The sequence below is a fragment of the Falco cherrug genome, chromosome 11, assembly GCF_023634085.1.
Source record: "Falco cherrug isolate bFalChe1 chromosome 11, bFalChe1.pri, whole genome shotgun sequence".
Lineage (NCBI taxonomy): Eukaryota > Metazoa > Chordata > Aves > Falconiformes > Falconidae > Falco > Falco cherrug.
The window spans coordinates 22,668,981-22,691,806 of record NC_073707.1 but is presented as its reverse complement, the minus strand read 5'-3'; the positions used below and the strand labels follow the sequence as shown (position 1 = coordinate 22,691,806).

Below are 22,826 nucleotides of genomic sequence, written 5' to 3'. Positions count from 1 at the left end.
CTTGGGCTGATGTGTCATTTGTTCCTGCCAGGGGAGAGGGGACACCACCACCCCCCCTTTAAATTCCTGTTATTGTGGAGTGGGAGGCCGGGTTGGACCTGGTTGTTTAGATGACATCACCGAGCAGGTTGGGTTATAAAATGAATGAAGCAGAAAGCCCAAGTTCACTAGCTCGGCACTTCGCAGGCGGCAGGAGGGACCTCGGGGCTCCGCTCTGAACTTTGACTCCCATCGGTCCCGGCCTCTCCCCAGGGCTCCCCCCGGCTCCCCGCTGCCACCCGGCCCCCCTCTCGCTCGGCCTCGCAGGATGCAGATCTCACCCTTGCTGGCTGGTGGACTTTTACTTGCTCTGCTCTCCGTCAGGCTGGAGGCGAAGCCGTCGTCTCAGCTCCCACAGAAGGTACGGCTGGAGCTGCCCCCTGGCTCTTGCTTCTCTCCCCATCCCGCTGAGGGTCCTAACGGCACAGGGGGGAGACGTGGGGTGACTTTGGGGCAGCAGAGTCCGTGCGAAGTCCTCCTTCCCCATGGGCTTTTTGCTAGGGGCTAGGAGAACCCCCTGCTTCTCCAGGCTGTCCCAAGTGTGCGTGCCCTGGGGACATCAGCCCCGAATCAGGGGCTGGAGGGGGATGCTGTGTGCCCTGTACCCTGCGGGATCGGGGCTGAGGAGGGCATCAGTGGGCTCCCCAGTGTCACTGTGGGGGCCCCCTCTGTGGCGGGCACTGGGGCAGGGGAGCAGACCTGCAGTGGGGTGGGCAGCAGGTGCATGGCAGGCAGGGTGTGAGGCCAGAGCCCTCCGGGCAGCCCTGCCCAAACAGGTCAGGCAGGGGCACACGGGGTGTCCCCACATGGGGGTGCCCCAGGGAGCTTGGTGTCCCTCGATGCTGAGGAGGAGGGATGTACCAGAGGCCACCGACACTGGGTGGCACTGCCCCGTGGGCTGGGCACAGAGATGGGGACAGCGGCTGAGGGGTGCTCCAGGACAGTGGTGGAACAGAACTGTGGGTGTCCCTGTAAGGAACCAGGGTGCAGGCTGAAGAGAAAGGGGTGATACGGGGGGGGGGGGGGGGGGGGAGGGGAGGTGAATGGGGGTGAGCAATCCCAGAGCTTGGTGGGCAGCAGCCTCCAGCAGGGAGACAGGGAGCCTGGGAGATGGGGGGCAGTAAGGAAGGGGTTGTGCCCCCCATAATTGTGGATCAGAACAGGAGGAGTGGGGGGACCCAGAGAACATTAACTAGGGGAAGGGACAGCGGGGAAGGGGAGCCCTGGTCTCCCCACTGCTGCTGGGGACATTCTGCAAGGCAGGGGCACAGGAAGAGCTGCTCAGAGTAGTGACACCCCTCCGGAGCTGGGCTGGGGGGCAGGAACACACACACACACATGCACCCCGCGTAATCTGAAGGGGCCAGAAAGCTGGCAGGGGACACAGTGACCAAAGGGGCCTGAAAGCTGGCAGGGTCACCGTGTCCCCTGTCAGCCTTCAGGCCCCTTCACATTACAGGGGGGGGGGGGGCGTGTAGTGACAGCAGCATGGGGGGAGGGGGGTGCACCACCACTAGCCATTTTTGAGGGGGATGCAGTGATCCCAGCCGGGGGGGGGGGGGGGGGGGGGGGCGGACACACAGTGACCAGGGCAGTGCTGGGGACCAGGGAACTTGGAAAGGCACCGCGGTGGGGTGGGGTGGGGGGATGCTCTGACCCCAGGGCAGGGACCATGGATTTGAGGAGGGGGGAGGATGCCCTGGGCACAGCCGCGGAGTGATGGTCTACACTGCTGGGGGGGGGGGGGGGGGGGGGGGGGCGGTGCGGACAGACCGCTGCCCTGGGTGCGCAGCGCAGAGGGGTGCATCCACCCCGCTGCGAGTCCCTAGCGGGGATGTCCCCAGCCGCGGGGCGGGGGCGGGGGGGGCCCCAAGCGGCGGCGGCGCTCTGACCCTCTCCCCCCCAGGCCTCCCGCGGCTCGGCAGCGGCGGCGGCGGCGGCGGCGGGTCCGCCCGAGGCGGCGGAGCGGGAGAAGGAGCGGGACAAGGAGCGCAGCGGCAGCGGCAGCAGCGGCGGCGGCGGCGGCGGGCCGGGCCCGCGGGAGGCGCGGGAGGCGCGGGCCGAGACGCGGCCGCGGGCGGGCTGGGCGCGGCTGCTGCAGGACCCGCCGGGCCGCCGCCACAAGGGGCTGCACAAGAAGGGCCTGGGCAAGGGCTGCTTCGGCCTCAAGCTGGACCGCATCGGCGCCATGAGCGGCCTCGGCTGCTGAGGGACCCCTGGCGGTGAGCGCGCGGCGGGGCGGGGCGGGGCGGGGCGGGCCCCCGCAGCGCGCGAGGTGCCGGTGGGCGCTGCTGCGGGCGCTGAGCTCGCTGAGCCCGCTGCCAGCCGCGGCGGTGCTGGCGGGCACAGGGCGGGACCCCAGAGGCGGCCTTAACTGCACTCGCACCCCCCAGCAGCCCTCCCGCCGCTCGGCTGCCTCCCCTGCCTGCGCCTCTGTAGCAGGCCCGGGGACCCCCGGTCCATCGCCCCCGCAGCGAGCTACAGCCCTGGGCTCGGGGAGGGTGCAGCAGGGGCTCCGGTGCAGCCATACGTTCCCAGTCGCTCCCTGTGCTTGACAGACGCAGGTGACCTATGGATGTGCATGAAGAGGGCAGGGTACTTCTGTGATGGGAGCATGAGCGAGGAGCCTGTCTCAGACACACCCCAGTTCTCATTTAAGGAAAAACAGTACACAAGTTCCCCAGGTGTCTCCCAGTTGTGGTGAAAGCCAAGGGTAGCACTTTCCCAACTCCAGCTTTGCATCCGAGTGAGTTACGCGAAGCTGGGAGAAGTTCTTCCCACCATGCTCCATGGCTGCTGTGCTTGAAGGCGAGAGAAGCATCACATCCCCACAGTGACCGGTTTGGGAGAAACACAGCAGCTCCTGGCCTGGCCAGCTATCCCCGAGGGTGCCAGGGGGGGCTGAGGCACCACTCTGGCCAGGTCCCCGCCAGCAGGTCAGATGCAGATGAACTCACACCTCCATGGCCCTGCCCTGAAGGATGGGTGCTACCCCTCTGCTCCCTCATGTAGTGGCTCCCCAGTATTGCCAAGGAATCACCCAGCTCCGGGCTCTAAGAAGCACACGCACGCTGTGCAGCCAGCTTGCACCCATCCTCTCTCATTAAATTCTCATCAGGGGGCGAAAAAAAAAAAAAAAAAAAAAAAAGATTTCTGCTAGACTTAAAGCCAGGAGGAGCAGCACACTTCCCTTGGCCTCTCCCCTAAACACTAAATAGCCAGAAAGCAAAAGGTGAGGGCTTCCGTTGCCTTCAGCATCCTGCGGCCCCACAACCAGGATTATTCTCACTTGGGACGGGTAAGCGGTGTTGTATGACAAGTACTAACAGGCACTCTGTTCTTGTTCCTTGCAGGGCTTTGAATCCATAGTCCATTTTCTCCTATCGTGGCCAGGCACGGCCATCCCCCAGGCAACGCCTAGAAGAGCAGAGACCCCCCGGAATGGACAAAAGATGTGGCTGTGTTTTTCTTTTTGGTACGAGGAGTCATGGCACCAGCTGTTTTGGTTTTGTTATTTTTTTAAAAAGTGCTCTCTATCTTATATATATTATATATACAAACACTCACCAAGACAAGGGACAGTGCTTTTCCAAAAGACTGATGAAGCCAGCTGTATAACGTTGCTGTTTGTAAATTCATGTCATGCATAAATGTATTTATGTTGTAAAGCTATTTATATATTGTTTATAAAGAGATATTTATAAAAAAATTATTTATGTAACTAAATGAAAAGTCAAGCATTGTAACATTTTTTGTCCTAAGTAGTTGAAAAACTTTAAAAAAAAAATCATTCCATGTGGCATTTTGTAACCTGTCTTTATTTATCAAATTCACATACAATTTTAATGTCAGATTGACTGATTTTAACAGAGTTCAAGAAGAAGTTGTTCAGATGTTTTAGAAAAGTAAGGAGCAAGAAAAAGGCCAGCTGATATTTTAAGCTTTAATCCCATATGCAAAAGTAAACTTGTGCCCAATTCCATGATGCTCTGATGGACCAGATCCTGCCCAGCGCGGCGTGCAGCTGCAGAACCCAACTGAACTCCCTGCGAGCACATGGCCTCGGGCAGCTCATCTGTGCCCAGATCCTGAATGGTACCCGTGGAAATAAGCCCATCATGTTCAACAGCCTAGACATGGATTGATAGCAGCGAGACAAGAGCAGCATTTGGCCTAGACGCATTTTAACTGCTTCCAGCCTGCAGGTTTGGGTCCAAATTTCATCCTGTAACTATAGCTTTACCACTGGGCGCTGTACGGAGCTGCAGTCCCTGCTGACAGCAACAAAGAGACTGTGCTGGATCTGGCCCCCGGCTGTGCTGGTGGGAACAGAGCTTTATGCCAGAAGTGCTGTTATTCTAGGATCCAGCAGCTCCCTGAGTATCTTGTTGATACTCCCATTTGCCAAACCTTTGCTGCTAAGCTGTAAAGTCCCTTCCTCCAGCAGTGATTTATTTAACTGTGCCTGGGACAATACATAGACAGACCAAAATATACTGAGGGCTGCCTGGTAAGGATTCACGGACACAGCTGTTGCTACAGCTTCTTGCTATGTAAAGTGCATGAAATAAATTGTTAAAATGACTTGGAGCTCTAAAGGAAACAGCAAGCGAGGGGGTGGGGAGCACAGCAAACACGCAGACTCCTGGATGAAGGCTCTTTGGTCTCAATCTTCAAAGAGGCCTTAGAGAAAAACAGAGTGGCAGGCGCCCAGCCCAGCCGTGACAGGAGTCACAAATTATGCCCTGACCATTGTAGTGGGCTGGGGAACAACAACCATTATGTTCTGCAGGGCTCCAGTGCCTAGGACAGGGCAAAAACAAAGTCACCAAGACCTAGAAGCAAAGAGATCCTTTTCCGTAGCAACCACCAGGAAACCATAGAAACCTCCAGCCAGACTCTCCCCAGCTATTAGAGAACATTAGGTTTACAGAACGAGGGGATTTATCCAGACACCCGACAGCTCAATCATCTGGTTAGGAGCGTGCACATGACATTTCTAGCCTCATACGTGCAAAGCCTCAATCAGAGGCAGGTACCCACCTCACAATGTCCAGGGTCCAGCTGGATGGGGAGCAGCAGCTGACAGACCACACAAGATGTTGCCTGTGGGGAACCAACTCAAGACCCTGGGAGGAAGGGAGGCAGAACAGGTGGCTGGCAGCCTGGTGCCCTGCCTGAGGGTCAGCTACAGCCCTCCAGAGATGCCTGCAGGTAGTGACAACCCACTGTCAGGGCTCAGCAAGGCAAGTACAACACTTCTGAAGGCCACCCTACCAGCTCCATACATCCTTAGCGCAAAGGAGAGACTGTAACAGGAGCTCCTAAAGAGATGCTCATCAGAGGGGACTGTCCACTGCCACCCAGCAAACCTACGGGACAATAAGGAATCACTTGCTGTTCAGACCTCGCGCACCAGGTCTGAACAGTGGTATAAGAAGGTGGTAGTGCAGGTCCGCCTCAGGGTCCTCAAGCATGAAGCCAGAGCACTGACCACAACAGAGTACCAGGTGGGGACCAACGTGGGGCCAATTCCCCTTCCAGTTTTGGCTTTTTGCTGCAAAGCCAGAGCTGGAACGAAACCATCTGCATAGTGACAGAGGGGCTCTCCTCAACAGAGCAGAGGGAACTCGGTCTCAGGGACTCAATCCACAAAATTCGACCACCTAAGTGGGGCAGAACCTGAGGTCAGGTTGGGGCAAATCCCAGAGATCACAGCCTGGGGTTGCATACTGTCTCGATTCTCATTTCTCCTCTGCAGCGTACTCCAAGGGGAGAAGCACAGCCCCGCAGCATGGATTCCTTCCATCCACCAGGCTTCCTGGAAAAGAGCAAGCCCAAGGAAAAGGACAAAGCTGCACTGCAAAAGGACACTAGTTTGGCAGAAGGAAAGCGATCAGAGTGAGAGCTCCCTGTGCAGAAAGAGGGGATAACAGCTTGGCTCCTCGCTTTGCTGCTTTCGCTCTGACCAGGGATAAGTCACCCTGTCCCTCAGCATGCTGGTTTCCCACCAGCAGGATGGGAACATCGTGCCCATGTGGAGGGGGTGAGCCAATATGCAAGAGAGAAGGCAGAACTCAGGTGAAAGAGCACTTGGGAAAACTTCCAGATCCACTCAACCTTAGCACCCACATGGCACAGCCAGACCAGCGGGTCTGATGGGCAGAGAGTGGCACTGTGAGTAGAGGTCAGTTTTCAGAGCGCTGACAAGCACCTTCCTCGGTTCTGTGGGCAGGCCAGAATAGGAAATGGAAACGGCTCATTAGAGCACAGCAAGCACCTGGAAAGGCCACAATTGGGTCTCCCTGACAGTGGCTCAGCAGGAAACAAAGCCAGCAGGAAAGAGAGGGGCCACAGGAATCTAATTAAGAGGGGAGGAGGCATCAAGTGCAGCAGAAACAAATCGATCTCACATCACTGCTTCCTTTGTGGGTCAGCTAGGTCAAATCCTCAAGACATCCAGCAAAAGGATCGAGGGCCAGCACTGGAAAACTCCCTTGCCACGTCCCAGCCAGACAGCATAACTGAACAGCGAGAGCTGTCCTGGATGCAAGCTGCAGCCTCAGGGGGGTGGCACCTGGTGTCTCAGCAGCAGGCTCAGAGAACGGCATTGAGCAGAGGTGTGTGCATACACCTGGAAGTGAGGGTGGCAGGAGTCTTAAGCTCCTCTGCCCACACCAAGGTCAAACTAGCACCCACGGGACCTACACATTTACTGTGCTACCAGCTGAACCAGCAGTAGCCACATTCAGCTTCCAAGTGGGAGCACTTGCGACATGACAGAGGAACAGCCTCAATTTCTCTTCTCCAGGAGCTATTCCTAGCATGACATGAGCCACAGGCCTCCGGCCTGAAAAAGCATGCTGCTCCCTAGCGAAAAAGGGTAAGAGCTTTCTCCTGTGGTCTTGTACAAGTGCCTTGTAAAGCCCAAACAGGCCGGAGCAGACCTTGGGAGCTCCCACAACAGGGACACAATTGTCCTCTGACATGTGGGAAATCAGTTCTGTACCCCCAGCCCACATTGCATGTTTTTCCCTGGTACCATTAATGCAACTTTTCCAAGGTATTTATTGCTGAAGGGTTACAAAGCCCAGCTCAGGTGACAGCAAATCCCAAACCAATGAAGAAAAAGAAAAGCCTATAGCCCCAGAGCAGGAAAGCATTGGAATTTTCCAGCTGGAAAAGGACTTGAGGCACTGAGCAGGGACTGCCGTGGGCAGCAACACACATGCCCCTGCCACTTGCTCTAGGACTTCTCCAAGCATGGGCTGCTTTCCTCAGAACACAGGAAAACAAAGGGAAAGGATCACAGGGCAGCTTCCAGAGGGAGCCTGCACTTGACACAAGTGTTAGTCAAAAACAAGAAGGGAATTGAATTCAGTCCCCTTCCTGTCAGTCAGCAACTAACCTTGTCAGAAGGGATGGCAGCACTAACTGAATCAGGCAATTCATTAGGTTGGGGCACACAGCAAAAGCCTACGCTCTCTGGAGCAGAACTACAGTGAAAATCCAGGGTAATGAGTTGCAAACTGCTTTTGTAAATGACACCTCTGCAGTGACTCTGGCAGGCTGGGAAAAGAACTAATAGGAAAATCATTAGGTAGCATCCCTTTGATATTGTTGAAAACGGCACAGGCTATTTTTCCTGCCCCCTCCATAATTAACCTGGCATATTACCCATAATACTCCAGGCTGATATTCCCACAGTGGACCACCTCATCTGCATCAGGGAAAAGAAGAGTATATGGTACACAGGAGAAAGATGACTTCTAGAAAAACTTGAAAGCTTTAAGATTCCCCTCCTCCCATACATACGCATCTTCAATTCCATCATCAAGGAACCTCTGCCCAGCCAGGAGACCAAAGCACTTTACAAACCTGTCGCAAAGTCAGCATGGAAGAGAGAGGCTGTCTTGGGAAATGCAGCTGCAGAGGAGCTGATTTGCCCAAAGTTGCTTTCTGCAACAGCAGAAGCTGCAATAGGACACAGCTCCGTGCTTCGCCCCTTATTTACAACATTGTCCTTGATTTCCATTACGCTAAACCAGGCAACAGCCTGTGCCTCCCTAGATGCAGAACAGCTCTGAGGAGCAATGCCTACCCACCTGGTTTGTCTGCCAGCAAGGAGAGGTGTCATCTCACAGTCATGATGTAAAAGGTATAGCATCACAGCTGGCAGGTGATCCTGCAGGAACTGGTGCTCTCTAACAGCTGTGAAGGTGACAATGAAACACCAAGACATTACTGATTGCATTGCGTCAGCACAAACCAGCCTTAGGACTGTGCTGATCATGAGACAGCAACGGAAACATCAGGGCTGGTAAGGTAAACAGCATCTTCAGAAAGTCTGGAGGGCTATACAACACTACTTCCAAACCTCATACCCGTGAAGATACAGCCCTATGGTCAGACAAGCTCAAAATACTCACAAAAAGGCTGATCTCTGATGGAGCAAGGCCTCACTCTTCTGGAAACACAGAGGTATCACGTGTGCATGAGCTCTTCAAAAATGCCCTAATGATACACAAACTCACAAGCCTCTATAGGAGACCTGAAGCTGTGCAGGGACACCCTATCTTCTACTAAAATTACACCAAGCAAGGATTACTGGCACAAATTCTTTTGCGCGCTATGTGGACACACGCATTTCAGGACCATTTAAGGACCTTATGGCAATCCCATTACCTGTAAGAATTTCCAGCGTATATGTTCATTTGCTAGAGCAGGGACATCTTTTCTTGATAAGAAAAAGCCATGGTCACAGCTATCATACTCACGCAACCTGCAGGGCATCTCACGAGGTCTACACACTATGGGAAAAAAGAAACGTGTGTGCCTGTGTATTTGGAGACAGGGAGCAAAGTGCTGCTCTGCCTAATCCTTTGCCTGGTTCACTAACCAGAGATGGAGGCATCACAGTGCCACTGAGAAGTGCAGCCTAGGCAAGGGGGTAAGTATGCACTCTTTTTACAGCACACCTCTCTTACCTCTGGTAGCTCTGTGGTAGGGCCAAACTTGATGAAATATCAGCAAAATGTCAACACTCCCTGAGAGACACCGACCTTTGCCATGGAGCAGAGTGAAACAACGACATATTTCTAAAAACTCTGCCGAGAAATTCAATCAGTCTGTCCGGTTAAAATTCCATAATAAAAATATAAGGTTGAGGTTACAAGTTGGAACTGAGATCACTTTAAATTTTAATGTACCTTTCTTGATGCCCCTGGGTTACGCTCTCTCAGATTACACAAAAATAAGCTAGACAGTTTAAGGTTTTGGTTCCCTGGCGTTAGGTCAGCTGCTATAGAGGACTTGGTTGGGGGGGAACCAACAGAAAACTTTGTATGGTACTAGATGCCAGATATCTGGCTAGCTGGGTCTATACAGTTGTGGGGCAGGTTCTTTAATTTCTCCATTTCCCCATTACTCAGAATAATAAAGAGCAGGTTGTTGCTCTCCATTGCAAAGTTTGCAATAGGCCTACAAATGCATAAGCTTTTTTGTTTATTTGACCCCAGCAGGAGGTAGGCTTTATGTCATTTTCAAAATCAGAGGCCTCTCTGAACAGCTTAGATGCACTCATGTAAACCTGTACAGAACTGAAAGTTTAGGAAAAGTCTGATTTACCCATACGATTTGTTACGTTCTAATACCGCTATCAAAATTGATGGCACTCTCCCTTCTGCCTCCCCTGCAACAAGTCCAACTTCCTTTTTGCCCACGTGGACCAAGGCATTTTCCCCTCACAGGATAATCAGAACACTAAAAGCAAAACCAAAAACACCCACAGGGTTCTGTATCATTTTCCATTCTTCCAGGAACAGAAAGCTGTTCAGCAAAATGCACTTTGCAGGGCTGGTGGAAAAATGGCCATCTCTTACCACCGCTCTCTTCTATGGGAACAAAAGCTTCACTTTCCCCAGCTCTGCTGGTCCTACTCCTGTACATGATTCACAGAGAGAGACCTGCAAGCCTGCGTGCAGCTCCACAAGCACCCGTGGGACTTCAGAAGGCTGCACAAGACTGACTGCAGGACAGGTCTCTAATCTGAACACAGAAAGGTCTGTCAGCATCACTGACTTTCCCTCCTGCTTTCAACAGAAGACTAAGCTAGCGCTCAACTTAATTAAGGTGGTGAGGAAGGAAGCAAAAGAACAATAGATTTCAAGCCAAAACTTTTTTTTCTGTAAGACTGACATCAACATTGCTTTATCATGTTCCAGAATTGCCTGATGTTAGCTGGTATCAACTGAGTCACAGCAGGAATGCCAGGGACATTTGTTAGTATGAGGCACAGCTTTAGGGCTAGGGCAGTCTACCAGCACTGCAATCAGCTGAGATCCTCTTCCATTTTCCAGCTCAGTGCTCAATTCCATATTAAACAAGCACTAGTACAAGTGGAGCTGCAGAACACGAAGCTAGACAATAAAGCCCTGAAGAGCAGGGGGAAGGCAGCTCCATCTACTTTGTCTCCCTCCGGGTGGAGGAAGCAAACAGAAGTTCAATAGCTCAAACTCTGTCCTGCTGCAATCTTGAAGTGAGCTGCAGCTGGAGCAGCCCATTGCTGCCATAAAACAAAGTAGGACAGGATGCGCTCCCCACATCAGGGAGCAGTGTCCAGCAGCGCTCACACAAGCTGTGTTAGCTGCCTCCAGCAGGCACATGCAATACATGGGAGTCTGCATTAAATCTACCTCTGCTTTTGCCTCCCTCTCGTCCCCATAGCACAATTAAGATCCCCAGGCACTCCCCACTCGAAACCACCTGCAATTCAGCTCCCATCAGCCCCTAATTCGCACAACTCTGCTCCGAGCTGCTGCCCTCCCTGTAGTCACAGGAAGCCAATGCAGTCTTTATCTGTTGTCCTTCTCGAAAGGCGTATCACCTCCTGCATCCTTCCCTGTTAACAACTATGCCTTCTGCTTCATTCCTGGAATAGCTTCTAACTCTTTCCTTCAAGCCAGATTCATTAACCAGCTGCTGCAGAGCTGTTTGCCTCCCCCAGGTACTCTGTGCATGTCATTTGTTAATGACTCATCTCAGCCTGGGCTCATTGCAAAGACGCCCCCCTCCTTTTGCGGCACCAAGCACGTCGCTGGCACACCAGGAAAGCCAAACGCAAACAGCTCAGTTCCCTCCAATACCCCATTCCCTTCCCTGTCCTCTACCGCCATCAAACATGGGACAGCTCTTTATTCAAAGTGCTATTTCCTCCCGTGCTTCTTTGCTGATCAAAGGCAATGTGTACCGAAGCATGAATAAGATCTTCACCCCCAGCCAAGCTCTGAGAACAGCAAAAACCTAAGAACAAACCCGAAAACTTCCAACACACTAAAGAAGCTTCAGCAAACTAATGTGACTCCTGTAACTGGCAGGGAATAAACACCAAGGATGCCAAATTCACATCTATTTCCCCAGCAGACCGTGGCTTGCCGAGCAGCTAAAACAGTTTCCAAAGGCATTTGTATTCCTCCTGCCTCTTTGCAGGACTGATATTAAAAATGGGAAGGCAAGAAAACAGCTAGTGAGAACCACAGAATCTCTCCTCACTAGTCAAATCTAGCGAGGAACTGGATGACCAGTACACTGCAGCTATCCACACAGAAAGCCAGAAACACTCAGTCCGCTTCTGTCACACAGATCTATTAGACGTGGGTACACAAAGTCCACGTACACCTCCCGAGAAGCTGTCAGCTAAACACTGGGAGAAGCAAGTACTGAAGCTAGTACTGCCACTGCTTGGGAAACAGTTCCCTTGAGGTATAGGGGAAGGCTTCGTGTTCGGGAATTTTTTGGCTAGCATTTCTAGGGGAGAGAGCTGGCAAAGAATCAGGAATCAATAGGCTTGACCCAGAGGACGCTGGATGGGGGGTATTTAGATCCACCCCTCAAGATTAAAAGCTGGTGTGCCTGCACTGCAGGAGGAGAGGAATTTACTTTCACAAATGTACAACAAGCCCTGTGACTGAGGACTGAAAACACGCAGACGGCAATGAATTGTGGTAGCAGTAAGAGGAAGGCACGTGCGTTGCACAAGTAAGTGCCGGCAACAGCTGGCTCAGGACTGGAGCATTGTCACAGTACTCTGCTTAAACAGCTCCCCTGCCCACTCACAGAAAGCCCTTCTCTTTACAGCCCAGAGGGCAGTGAAATGCAGGGGCCAAACTACAAAGCAGCTCTCTGCTAGACCCAGAGGAAGGCACTGTCTGGCCTAAGACAGAGCACAACTACGAACCTTCCACAATCGGGCATCAAAGGTGTTTAGGCCCAGGGCACTGGGCTTAGCTACTGGCTTTGCCACAGATCCTTCTGCACAAATTTGGACAAAGATGAACTACTGACAAAATGCGAAGAGCACTTCCCTGCCTCCCAGAGGCACCAGGGAGATTAGTCAGGCCTGCCGTTGATTCTTGACATTACATTAGTAACGTCAAGAATCAAGTAAATGCTCAAGTGAACAAGTGCTGTTGGACTACAAGCCTAAACCAGCCTCAAAGCCAAGACTCCAGACTGTCATTAAATCAGCATTTTTAATTTTTTCTAAAATGTGCTTTTTTGTGAATTGTTGTTTCAATGCCAACCCCATCCTCCCCCTTAAAAAAACCCCACATCTTGCCAAACTGGGTGCAAATGACCTGAAGTTAATCTGTAACAAAATAAAAAACACAAAACAAAGGCTGAAATGCTTCAGAATCACAACAATGTACAAAAAAAGGGAGGAAAATACAACCTGAAAGTGTTCAAAATTCAGAAAGACTAGTCAAGTCCATTGCTTCAGCAAGGGGATGCTGCTGCGACCCTTGCCAGTGGGTCCTGGGCCACCAGCCTGCCACGATGTTAAATGGGCTCTTCTCCCATGCAGACCACTGTCGCTAGCATCCAAGGAAGAGTGAATGTGTTCCCCTTTGAAGGTATCGGTGGGGGAAACAACTCACAGGCAGCTCTGGGAGGTCACATGACATTCAGAAGAAACAGTTTCTGGTATACCCCTAACCACCTGCAAGAAGGAAGGCTTGAAAGAGCAGCCTGCTTCCTCCTTATTGTACTGATGCCTCAGAGATGCAGAGCAGTGCTTTAAATCTGTGAGAGATTAAAGGGCTTAGTAAGGGCAGTAAACAGACAGTTAAGTAAACAGCCCAGCACTGGATCTCATCTTCACAGAGCGAGGTAGTGTGAACTTCACCCCAGTTTAAAATAGACAGGGGTAGTGGAAAGGCTGAAGACTTCCATGTAAAGCAGCTCCTGGCCTAGAAACCTTTCTGCACTCCCTTTGGGAATGAAAATATCTGTGTTGATGGCTTTCTCACTCCCAGCCTGGCTTTGGTAGCCACACTTCAACCCTGGGATTCAGACACTGGCTACAGAAGTTCTCCCAAGATCTGACTTACTACAGCAGCTTCCTCAAGGTTAAGCAGCAATGAGACTGGCTGGGAGGGAGAAAAACTGTCCACAGATTTTTTTTTTCCCTGTCCCTTTTGGTTAGTCCCTCTCTTTAGAAGTTCCTCTTTACAGGACCAGAACAGGGACACCCTGGAAATTAATAGGGCTGCACAGTGTAACTTAGCCAGGTGCTGCTAACTGGGAGCTGTATTCAAACGGGGCTTTTATTTGCCAGCCTGGAAGGGACTGGCCCAGAACCCACTGAAAAAGGAGACGCAGGCCCTTTTTTGCTCCTCCTGTTGTCATTCCTAGCTGAATGACATTTAGATGGTATGTTCTAGTGACGGCTGGAGACCAGCCCTTTGACTTTGGACATCTTCTTTGTGGGCTGCCTTTGTTCTGTGTGTGGAGGGCACTCTCGCTCTACCAGCTGCTGTTCCATCTCCTGTGCCGACGACGAGGCTGTAGCTTTTAATGTTTTCTTTATGTTTGTGACCTGGCCAAGAAGAGACAGTGAATCAGCATCTGCTTCTTCCTCCCCTCGCAGCAGAAACTCTGTTCATAAACATATTGAAAAACCTCTGAAGTGTAGAGTGGAGATTATAAAATAAACTCTCCCACCAGAAACATGCTCTGCACTTGAGTTTATTAAAGGTAATGTTTCATTCTCACTTACAGCTAGAGTTGTTAACATTTCCAGTCTGAGTCCAATATAGAATAACAAGAGATTACTTTTTATTGTCTAAGAGAGAACGGCACAATATTATACCATCTTTCTCGCTGGCTGGAGGGACCTACTACTGCCTTGGTGCAGAAGGCAGCCATCCTACCACGCTGTTGGCTAGAAGCATGAAGGACAAAGGAGACCGTGAAAGAAACAGACCTAACACTTAGGACAGCACTTGAAAAGGGAAAATTCCATTAGGCCTAGCTGCCTGTCTGAGCCACGGATACTTCCTAGAAGTAGGAACAGAAGTTTGTTTTGTGGGAGGCAGCAGTAGTGCTTCTGCTACTCTGGCTGAAAAGGAGAGATATAGCACCAGGCATCACACACTGTCCCCTGGAACCCTGTAGGGCTCACCAGAAATACAATGAGCAAACTTTAAAACACTCCACAGGCCAAAACAAGTTGGAGAGTCAGGTGTGCCAACTCCAGGCCAAAGGCATCTGGCAAACCAAATGTGCTATGGATACCAATCAAGCCGCCAAGCATATGCTGCTTCAGAAGGCAAACGTAAACCTGCAGGGATGCAGCACTCTGCAAGAAATAAACCCTGAGCGAGTGTCTCGGGAGGCCCATTTTCACCTTTACAGCTGCACCAGCCAAGAGCCGGTCTCACAACTACACACACCTCCGCGGAGCTCAAATCGCGTGCCTGTGCTGCCCCCTACCGCCCAGCTGCGCACGGGACAGGGGCAGGAGCGCTCCCAGGCCACGGGGCCGAGCGTGTGACCCTGCAAAAGGCAGCTAGCTGCTGAGGGCACTTTTTGCAAAAGCAGTGAGACTCGTGAGGTTTTTGTTAATTACACTTTCAGGTTTAGAACCAAGAGAACCATTTTTCCCTTCCTTCCTGCCTTGTACAAAAATAACAGAACTGCCTCAAAGCTCTCTGTTAAAAGCACACTTTTCCTAACAAATCAATTCAGGAAACCATAGCTAGTGCAGTCACCTAGCCTATATTTATAAAAATTTATAAAGAAAAGTTCCAGCCTGCTCAGAGCGGGCAAATTTGATATTTGTGGTGTTACTAACACAGGGAAGCAGATAGGTCTTCTTCCTACCTCAAACCAGCACATCTGATATGCATGATTGCTAGCCTACTTCAGAGAAGCCATGACCATTAACCAGATGTTACCAAGTTATTTTCTTCAATAAACAAACATTTATCAAAAAGCATAGCGCTGTCTGAAGTGACTCTGTACCCACCTCCATCTCTACCTGCTGCTGAGTTCGGTGATGATTCTCTTTGTATTGGTTGGCTCTAAGTACTTGCTGCTCAATTCCTAAAAGAACTGCTTCACAACCATCACACCTGCAAGACACAAACAACGTCCAACAGTGTTTATGAGTTCTCTCTGGAGCAGCTCAATCAGGCAATCTGAAAAGTCACGCTCAACTAAAAGTTTAGATTATTAAATTATACCTCCTACTTAAGAGTTCCAAAAAGCTGGCAAGAAAAAGCTTTGCTGCTTACTTGATGTATTTCACAGCATTCTTTACAGAGTCCATGTGACTTTTACCATCAAAAAGTGCAGGTTCAATGCGCTTTAGACTTCCTTTTCAGTTAGAATTACTGCTTAAACAGGGATACAACACATTCTTCAGGAGTAACATTTTAAAATTGAAGAAAGAAGTCATATCGAGATAATCCTCCTGCCTGTTAAGTGTTCAAAAGACAAGAGCACTCAACACAGAACTTGTAACTGGAGGGGATGGAAAGGGAATTGGCAGTGGGTTCATTGTTACCTTGCAAACAATGCTGAAAGGTCCTGGAAGCTGCCAGAGCCATGCCACCATGACAGGATTGAGAAAGCTGGAGTAAAGAAGCAAAAAACCTGCCCCCACCTCAGATCAACATATTTGCCCAGCAGTTTAATTACTTTTCATGCACTCATTACCATAGCAACTAGGAAGCAATTCCCAGTCAGCTCAGAACCTGCCACAGGCTCCAGGGAATTTCTCTGGGTGGGAAGGGAATCCTACAAAGATGAGAAGCAGCTTCCTGGCAAAAGTACAAAAAGATAGTACCACACTCCCAATATGGCTGCATATAGACCGCATTTATAGGAACAAAAAGAAGGCAAACAAAGGCATCTGAAACTTCAACCGTGAAGTGGCAGCCCCTCCAAAGAACTGTGATTCTCTAGAATTTGCCCGTGCAGCTCTCATCACAGTGAGAAAGGCTGAAAAGTAATGGATAGTTCTGTGGTTCTTTATCAAGTGTAACAGCAGAAGGACCACGAGTCCAGTTTGGCACATGTGTTTAAAAAGGCCTTGACCCTTCACTGGAGTTCTGTCATGTAAAAGCTATAGTGAGAGCAGAATCTCAAGACTTAGTATAGTTTGGCTTGATACATAACACAAATGGAATTGTAGATGGGATCTTGCAAAACTTGCCCAATAGACTCCTCCTCCTGATAAATTGAACATGGTGAAATTGAACCAGCACTTGAAACTTTGAGGAATAAGAAAAACACAGGACTAGCTATGTACAAGGAACAAGCAAGGTGGAGAGACTGCCTCACCATTCCTGGAGTGTTTTGACAATATTGCTGATGTCCTTCTTCTGAATGTCTCTGCCGATACAAAAATCCACCTCTAGCACCTGGTTTCGTTGATCCAGCTTCCCTTGGATAATATCTGTATAAACTGCTTCAATAATTAAGTCTTCCAGCTCCCTCAAATTCCTCATATCCAGGTCCTTCAGCAACACAGAATAGGGAATGCACTAAAAACAGCAAGTCCAAGAATAAGTTAACAGTCCTAGGGCCAAAATGAACAGCTAAGTCTCAGAAGGTCAAGACCCAAATGTTTACTGTAGATTACACTTGAACCTCAAAGTACAGCTGTGACTGATCACGGCAGAAGGCAGAACAAACGTCTGCTACTGAGCTACGTAATACTCTGACACAACTCTGTTAATTCCTAAAGCTTTGGCACAACTCATTCTGGAGGAAAAAAGGTAATGGGATTGCAGAAGAAATTAAGAGTGTTGCTTAGTTTTCTCTAGAACAAAAAGTCAGCATTTTTAAGAATGATTCTTCAACTCCAGCAGTGAAACTCATCACACAAAGTTTCCCAGCACTTCCTGACCAATTTGTATGGCAGTTCAGACACCCCCAGATCTCATGAATGTCCCAAATGCAACACAAGAGAACACTATATTACTTTACTAATTGCAGGATTTTTTGTGAGTACTGATGCAGTCCAATACAACTTCAGAGGAGTTGATGCCATTTTCAGAAACAAAAACAAACAAAAAAACAACTGCTATCACACACAGTGTACTTTACCTTCATTCTGGAAGCCAGGCTTACAATCGTCAAGTGTTTCAGCTTGTTTTTTTGAGTCACTGTTAATTCAGGCAGGTTATCTTTGTTTGCTGTTAATGTTAAAAAGACAAGATTTAGGACTTTTCTTCAAGAATTATATAATCCAGGCTGCAGAACTTCAGCCTAGTTAAACTACACTAAACCCTGCAAGGCTGAACTTGTCCAGCTACTGTGGGTGCTGGTGAGCAGAAAGCGGCTGCCGCTGACAAATCAGCACACCCAGGGGGAGAGGGGAAAAGTTAAAAAACAAGTTGGCAATTCACTCTTCTCTGCTTCTTCAGTAATTCTGGTTTTGGAATTAGAACGGAATTCACATCTGCACACGTGGTGTCCTGCCAAAATAGTTGGTCGATGCTTTATTTCTACCACCAAGTCATTTTTATTTCATTAACAAGCTGAGAGAATAAAATCTTCCCCCTTCGCTGATCTGGTTGTAAATAAAGCTGGTTTTATTTCTCTGAAGAACTGCAGTATTTTGCCCTGAAAGTGTAAAGTACCAGGCTGAGGAAGAGAGGAGAAATTACTAATCTAGATGGCATCACTGTCATTGTATTATATCCATGTGCCTCATGAATATTTAAAAACAGAAAGGAAACTGGCGGCTTTCCAAAGCAAAGAAACTCTTTACAAGATCTGCTTTAATGGAAATTAGCGTTTCAGGGCCACTCAAGTTCTCCCATCCATCCCACCTCATTCAGTGCTCTACATTTTGATTACTTCTCACACCTTTTTTTTTTCTTTACTAGAAAAGGAAGAATGAATTGCACTGTCACATGCTAGGACACAAGATCCATGCACAGCAAACACATCCTCTCATCAGTCACAGAATTCACAAGGCTCGTGTTGCTCCACAGCCACTGGAATTTCCAGTCCTCACACTTAGGATGTCACTTCTCCTTACAGGAACCGGATAGCTCATCCACCACAGTGACAGCCAGTACTATGACAGAATTATTTGTCACACTCTGCAATGGTCTGGGTTAGGCTGCTACCCACAAATGAAGCATTAAATTGTAGCAGAATGGAAGTATAAGCACCAGAGATAAAAGCACATCTCGACAGATACTAAGATGATTCACACCTAGTCCTTCTTAAGCTGTATAAAAGTCATTATTTCGATTTGTATTCTAGCTAAGAAATTCTTCATTTTGTTTCAGCAATGCCGTCACAGAATAAAAGGTTATCCCATAAACCTTATAGATTGTTATAAATAATGCAGAACAATTTTGTCTAGGTTTTCTGCAGCTTCCATAACCGGTATCATCTAAATTTCAAAACAGGTGTCTGAAATTGCATTCTGCAGAGGTAAGCAGCCTGCGAACATCAATGAATACTGCTACAGACCAATTCAATGCAGTGCTGCAGTCCAATCCAAACCAGTAAAACACCACAGTCTCTAGCCCCTCCTTCATGTCTTAGCAATTAAAAAGCACGTATGACCCACAGACACCCTGTGAACAATTCTCCTCCCAAGCAAATTCTGTTCTTGGACACTTTCACCCAGCCACACTACACCAGGTACCACAGAAAGCAAAGAACTGCCTCTTGCAATTCTAACGGGCAAGCCAGTCTCGTACTCTGCAGACAGGCGGCAGTCCCTTACCTACATAGTCTGGGTACGTTCCGTATGCAAACAGGTTCAGCAACTGGAAATAAGCAGCATTAGACCCTTCAGCAAGCTGGATGGGAAGAAAACAAAAGAAATTCCACGTAACACAGTAACAGCCAACACGACCCTGGTAGGCAACTTCTCCAGAGAACGTTTGAAGTCTACACAGGACAAGCAGTACCCAGAGAAGCAATTTTGCCCCCATGTTAAAGAGCAGGACCCTTTCTAAGGCCTTACGAGTAGCAGCATATTTCAGCAGTTTTAGAGTCAAGATGATCCAGCCATTTCTATGCACCAGAACTTAGTTACAGTTTGGACTGTCAACTGCTTTGAACAGCACCTTAGGAGGTAAAAGAAAAAGGCAACTCAATTTCAGCTGACAACCTACAGGGCCAGCTCTTCTCACCATGTGACAAGCAAGCAGGCAATGGTGTTGGTCAGTTAAGCACCCTTGCTGTTAGTGGGAAAGCTAAGACAGCTTACCTGAAGAGCCACAAAAACTTCAAAGCAAAGCAAGCTAGAACATTTTAAGTTGAGTGCATTTGAAAGCAATAGCGCTTCTCTCACATGCAAACACTTCACTGGAACAACTGCAGCACCAAGCAGTGACTTTTATTGAGTGGGGGTTTTCTTAATACCATTTGCTGCACACAGATCCAGGAAAAAAACTTACTTGTGATTTGATGCTGAATAACCATAGAAGCATTTTTCAGCATGTCTAAGAGCCTGTTTGGAAAGCCAAACTTGCTGTACGCCACATTACCCCAGCTGCAGAGATACTCAACCTAGATTCCCTCATTGTAGTAGATGCAGGTGCTGGCGAGGCGTTCTCAGTAAGAGCTCTGGAACTTACTTTCAACCTTAGTTTGAAATGGTTTGGATTTGGTTACTACCCAGGCCTGATACACTAGACATCTGTTCACAAAGACTTTTGGAGAGCACTGAAGTTATGCTTTCCAGGACAATGAAGAAGTAGAAAGGGATTTTTTCACTGCTGGCTGGCTAGGTGCCTTCTTAAAATTGTTACTGTGCTGCTGCCAGGTTTTTGCTGTATTAGCAATTGCATTAAGGTAGCAAAGCTTTATATAGGCATTTCTTAACATCTAATATATACAGGCAAAAGCAATGTCAATCTCTCATGCACAAACATCTCAGAACCAAGATAAGTCATGCCAGGCTTATTCCTGGCACAGAAATTTCCCACATGGGCTGTCTGTGGAAACTTCTGGGTATCCCTTATACTGGGAGTGCAAAAGGGGCATTAGGACAGAAACTCATCTCTTACCTCTTGTACATTTGTTAACTCCAAGAGCTCTCCAAAGACATAAACCCCAGGAGCCTCCAGCACTTGATTTATAAGGGCAGTCAGAGCAGAGCCACTTGTACCTTTGGCTAGTAAAATAAACTGCTCTAGAAGATTGCAGGATGGTTTCTGTTCTCCTGCCATTCTAGGTTTTCAATCTGTCAATAGAAGAACACAATTTTAATACATCCTTTCTCCTCTGCTGAATTCTGTCTGGCAGTGGATCAGAAGGTATGCTCAGCATAGTAACATTTCAGTGTCAGCAGAGCCAGGTCTTTCTTCAGCAGAGAGCGGGCCAGGAACTCAGCAGGTTCAACTGTTGATTTATCCGGGGAGCAAAAACAATTCACACAATATCTGAGCAAAACTTCTGCAGACTGTCTGGTCAGTTCCCTAAAAGGATCTAGCTACTCTTGCTAGTAGGAAAGTTTAGATTCCACACTGTTTTCAGACTTCTACTGAAGCTGCCAAATAATGCTAACTGCAAATATGTTTATTATTACGTCTGTTAGAGGCCAGCTAAGACTTCCTCCTTCCTCATTACATAGCTTCAAAACAGCAAATAACTTAATGTTCTGTGAAGAACTGTTCCACCTTGTAGGCCCGTGCATGATACTTTTCGCTTTGACGCTGACTGTAGGTAAAGCCTGCGTACCTATTTCCTATTGCTTTCTGAGCCTAAAAGGCAAAAAGAACTGTGGCCTGTAAGCAGCTTACCAGCCTACTTTGTATAGTTAAACTGTTTTGGGTTAACTGGAAAGCTTAAGTGATAAAAATACTCTTTCTACAAAGGGCTCTATTTAAGTCTCTGTAAAGAGAGGTCTTTGTCTTCAGCTGCTGCCTGACATTTCTGGTGTGCATGTTGTCTCCCAGCACCAACATGTTGCTTTTGAAATGTAAACCGCTATTTATTGACAAGTCCAACAAAATAAGTTGCTTGTTTACAAACAACTAAGAAAAAACTTCTGAGGCCTATTATTCAAGACACTAAACAAATAACTTAGCAGATAAGGTTTTTTTGCATTGCGTTTGTATTGGACAATTATCAAATACAGCATGTAACCTTTGGTGAAGAAAACCAAGCACCAGAGAACTCATTCTGTGTGACCACTGGGACATCTGCCCTTGCAGGGGAAGTACAGTTACACAGGTGTTTGCACTGTTTTAATCAAATTAAGACTCGTGAAGGCAATGCAGCCAGCTTTCCTTATTAGTCAGATTCTAAAAATACACATTACTCCATTCCATTACACCTGCAGGTGCAAACGGTCTCGACCCGAGGAGGCAATCTTTTGCACTCTCCACGCAAAGATTTCCCAGCTCTCGGTGTAGCCTCTTTGGGATTCTTTTTATCAGAGGTACACACACAGCCGGACTGAATAGCACCTCAGTTTCGACTGAGAAATCCCTGCAATACAATAATGCTCAGTGTGGCTTCTTAATACATCTGAGGGTGCATCAGTACTGCTCTCCTCGCTCACAGATAAGGAACAGACACAGAGGACAGGCAATATTCTCAGGAGAGCAAGTGAACTACTGCGTTGGGAATGAGATCCAGATTTCATGGTTCCCGAGTTGTTGTCCTCCCTCACAGGTAATCAAAGTACACCTGGTGTATGAGTACAGAAGACTGGCTGGCTTTCTCCATGCCCTGCTAGGAAAAAAAACACCAATTCTTTGTCCCTTTTTAAGGTTCAGACAAGCACGTTGCTATTGCAACCTGCCTGCACAGCCGTGTCACCGGGACTGCCTGGCCACCCCTCAACACAACCGCCTGGCCTTGGTGAGAGGTGACTGAAATACAAATGGGGGACACTTGAACGGAGCTTGCCCAAAGGCTACCAAAACCCACACACGGGGATAAGCTGGGCCTCTCCCCCCGGTCACGCCTTGCTGCGGCCCCTCTAAGGTACGCGAGGGGAGGCAGGCAGGCCCCGCGGGGGGGGGGCGCGCTGCGGATGCGGCCAGGCGCCCCGGCCCCACAGACCCCCGGCTGGACCCGCGGGCCCCGCCGGGCCGGCAGCCGTGTCCCAGCCAGGGGGCCGAGCCCCGCCGCAGGGGCCGATTTACCCGGGATCCCACCGCCGGGCCCCCTCGCCCCTCACCCGCCAGTCCCGGTCCCCGCTCGTTTCTCAGGGCTCGGGGAGCAGCACGCCCGGCAGCGCCGGGACGCGGCCGCGGAGCGGGGAAGGGAGAGAGTCGGTACGCGGAGGGGCGGGCGGGAGGCTGCTCCCTCCCCCGGCGTTACCTCTCCGCCTGGCCTCCGGTCCTGCCGCTCCCGGCGCCGTGCCCGCCGCGCCTCAGGCCGCCATGATGGCGGCGCCGGTGTCCCTCGCGCAGATCCTTCCCCCGGAACGCGCGGCCGCGCACGGAACGTTCCGGCCCCGGGTGGCCGCAAGGCTCGGGCACCGCGCCCGGCATCCCGCGGCAACCGGGCCGCCG

General features: G+C 49.6%; 2 protein-coding genes across 4 annotated transcripts; one reads left to right on the top strand and one right to left on the bottom strand.

The window, feature by feature from the left end:
- Positions 1-3,751, top strand: NPPC (natriuretic peptide C). The gene is made up of 3 exons (XM_055724102.1): positions 1-400; positions 1,946-2,261; positions 3,393-3,751. The coding sequence occupies exons 1-2, from the start codon at positions 308-310 to the stop codon at positions 2,246-2,248; spliced, it is 396 nt and encodes a 131-aa protein (XP_055580077.1). The 5' UTR covers positions 1-307; the 3' UTR covers positions 2,249-2,261; positions 3,393-3,751.
- Positions 3,752-3,836: 85 nt separating this feature from the next.
- On the bottom strand, positions 3,837-22,826 carry COPS7B (COP9 signalosome subunit 7B). Of its 3 annotated transcripts, none has more exons than XM_055724099.1 (7): positions 22,633-22,826; positions 20,367-20,542; positions 19,076-19,151; positions 17,434-17,522; positions 16,666-16,868; positions 15,347-15,452; positions 3,837-8,250 (listed from the first exon to the last, which is right to left on the bottom strand). In XM_055724099.1, exons 2-7 carry the CDS (start codon positions 20,526-20,528, stop codon positions 8,206-8,208), a joined length of 681 nt encoding a protein of 226 aa, XP_055580074.1. In that variant the 5' UTR covers positions 20,529-20,542; positions 22,633-22,826; the 3' UTR covers positions 3,837-8,205. The 3 variants fall into 3 exon arrangements, with proteins under 3 accessions (XP_055580074.1, XP_055580073.1, XP_055580075.1); XM_055724098.1 differs by lacking the exon at positions 3,837-8,250 and adding an exon at positions 12,551-13,915 and having other exon boundaries at positions 22,633-22,807; XM_055724100.1 differs by lacking the exons at positions 3,837-8,250; positions 19,076-19,151; positions 22,633-22,826 and adding an exon at positions 12,551-13,915 and having other exon boundaries at positions 20,367-20,499.

Bases quoted from the DNA above. Each gene is read 5' to 3' on its own strand.
- COPS7B (XM_055724098.1), bottom strand. From the start codon at position 20,528: ATGGCAGGAGAACAGAAACCATCCTGCAATCTTCTAGAGCAGTTTATT. The intron at 19,152-20,366 runs GTAAGAGATGAG...CTTCCCATCCAG, and splicing joins AGTTAACAAATGTACAAGAG to CTTGCTGAAGGGTCTAATGC. The intron at 13,916-15,346 runs GTGGGTACAGAG...CTTCTTGGCCAG, and splicing joins AGCAGCAGGTAGAGATGGAG to GTCACAAACATAAAGAAAAC.
- NPPC (XM_055724102.1), top strand. From the start codon at position 308: ATGCAGATCTCACCCTTGCTGGCTGGTGGACTTTTACTTGCTCTGCTC. The intron at 401-1,945 runs GTACGGCTGGAG...TCTCCCCCCCAG, and splicing joins CGTCTCAGCTCCCACAGAAG to GCCTCCCGCGGCTCGGCAGC.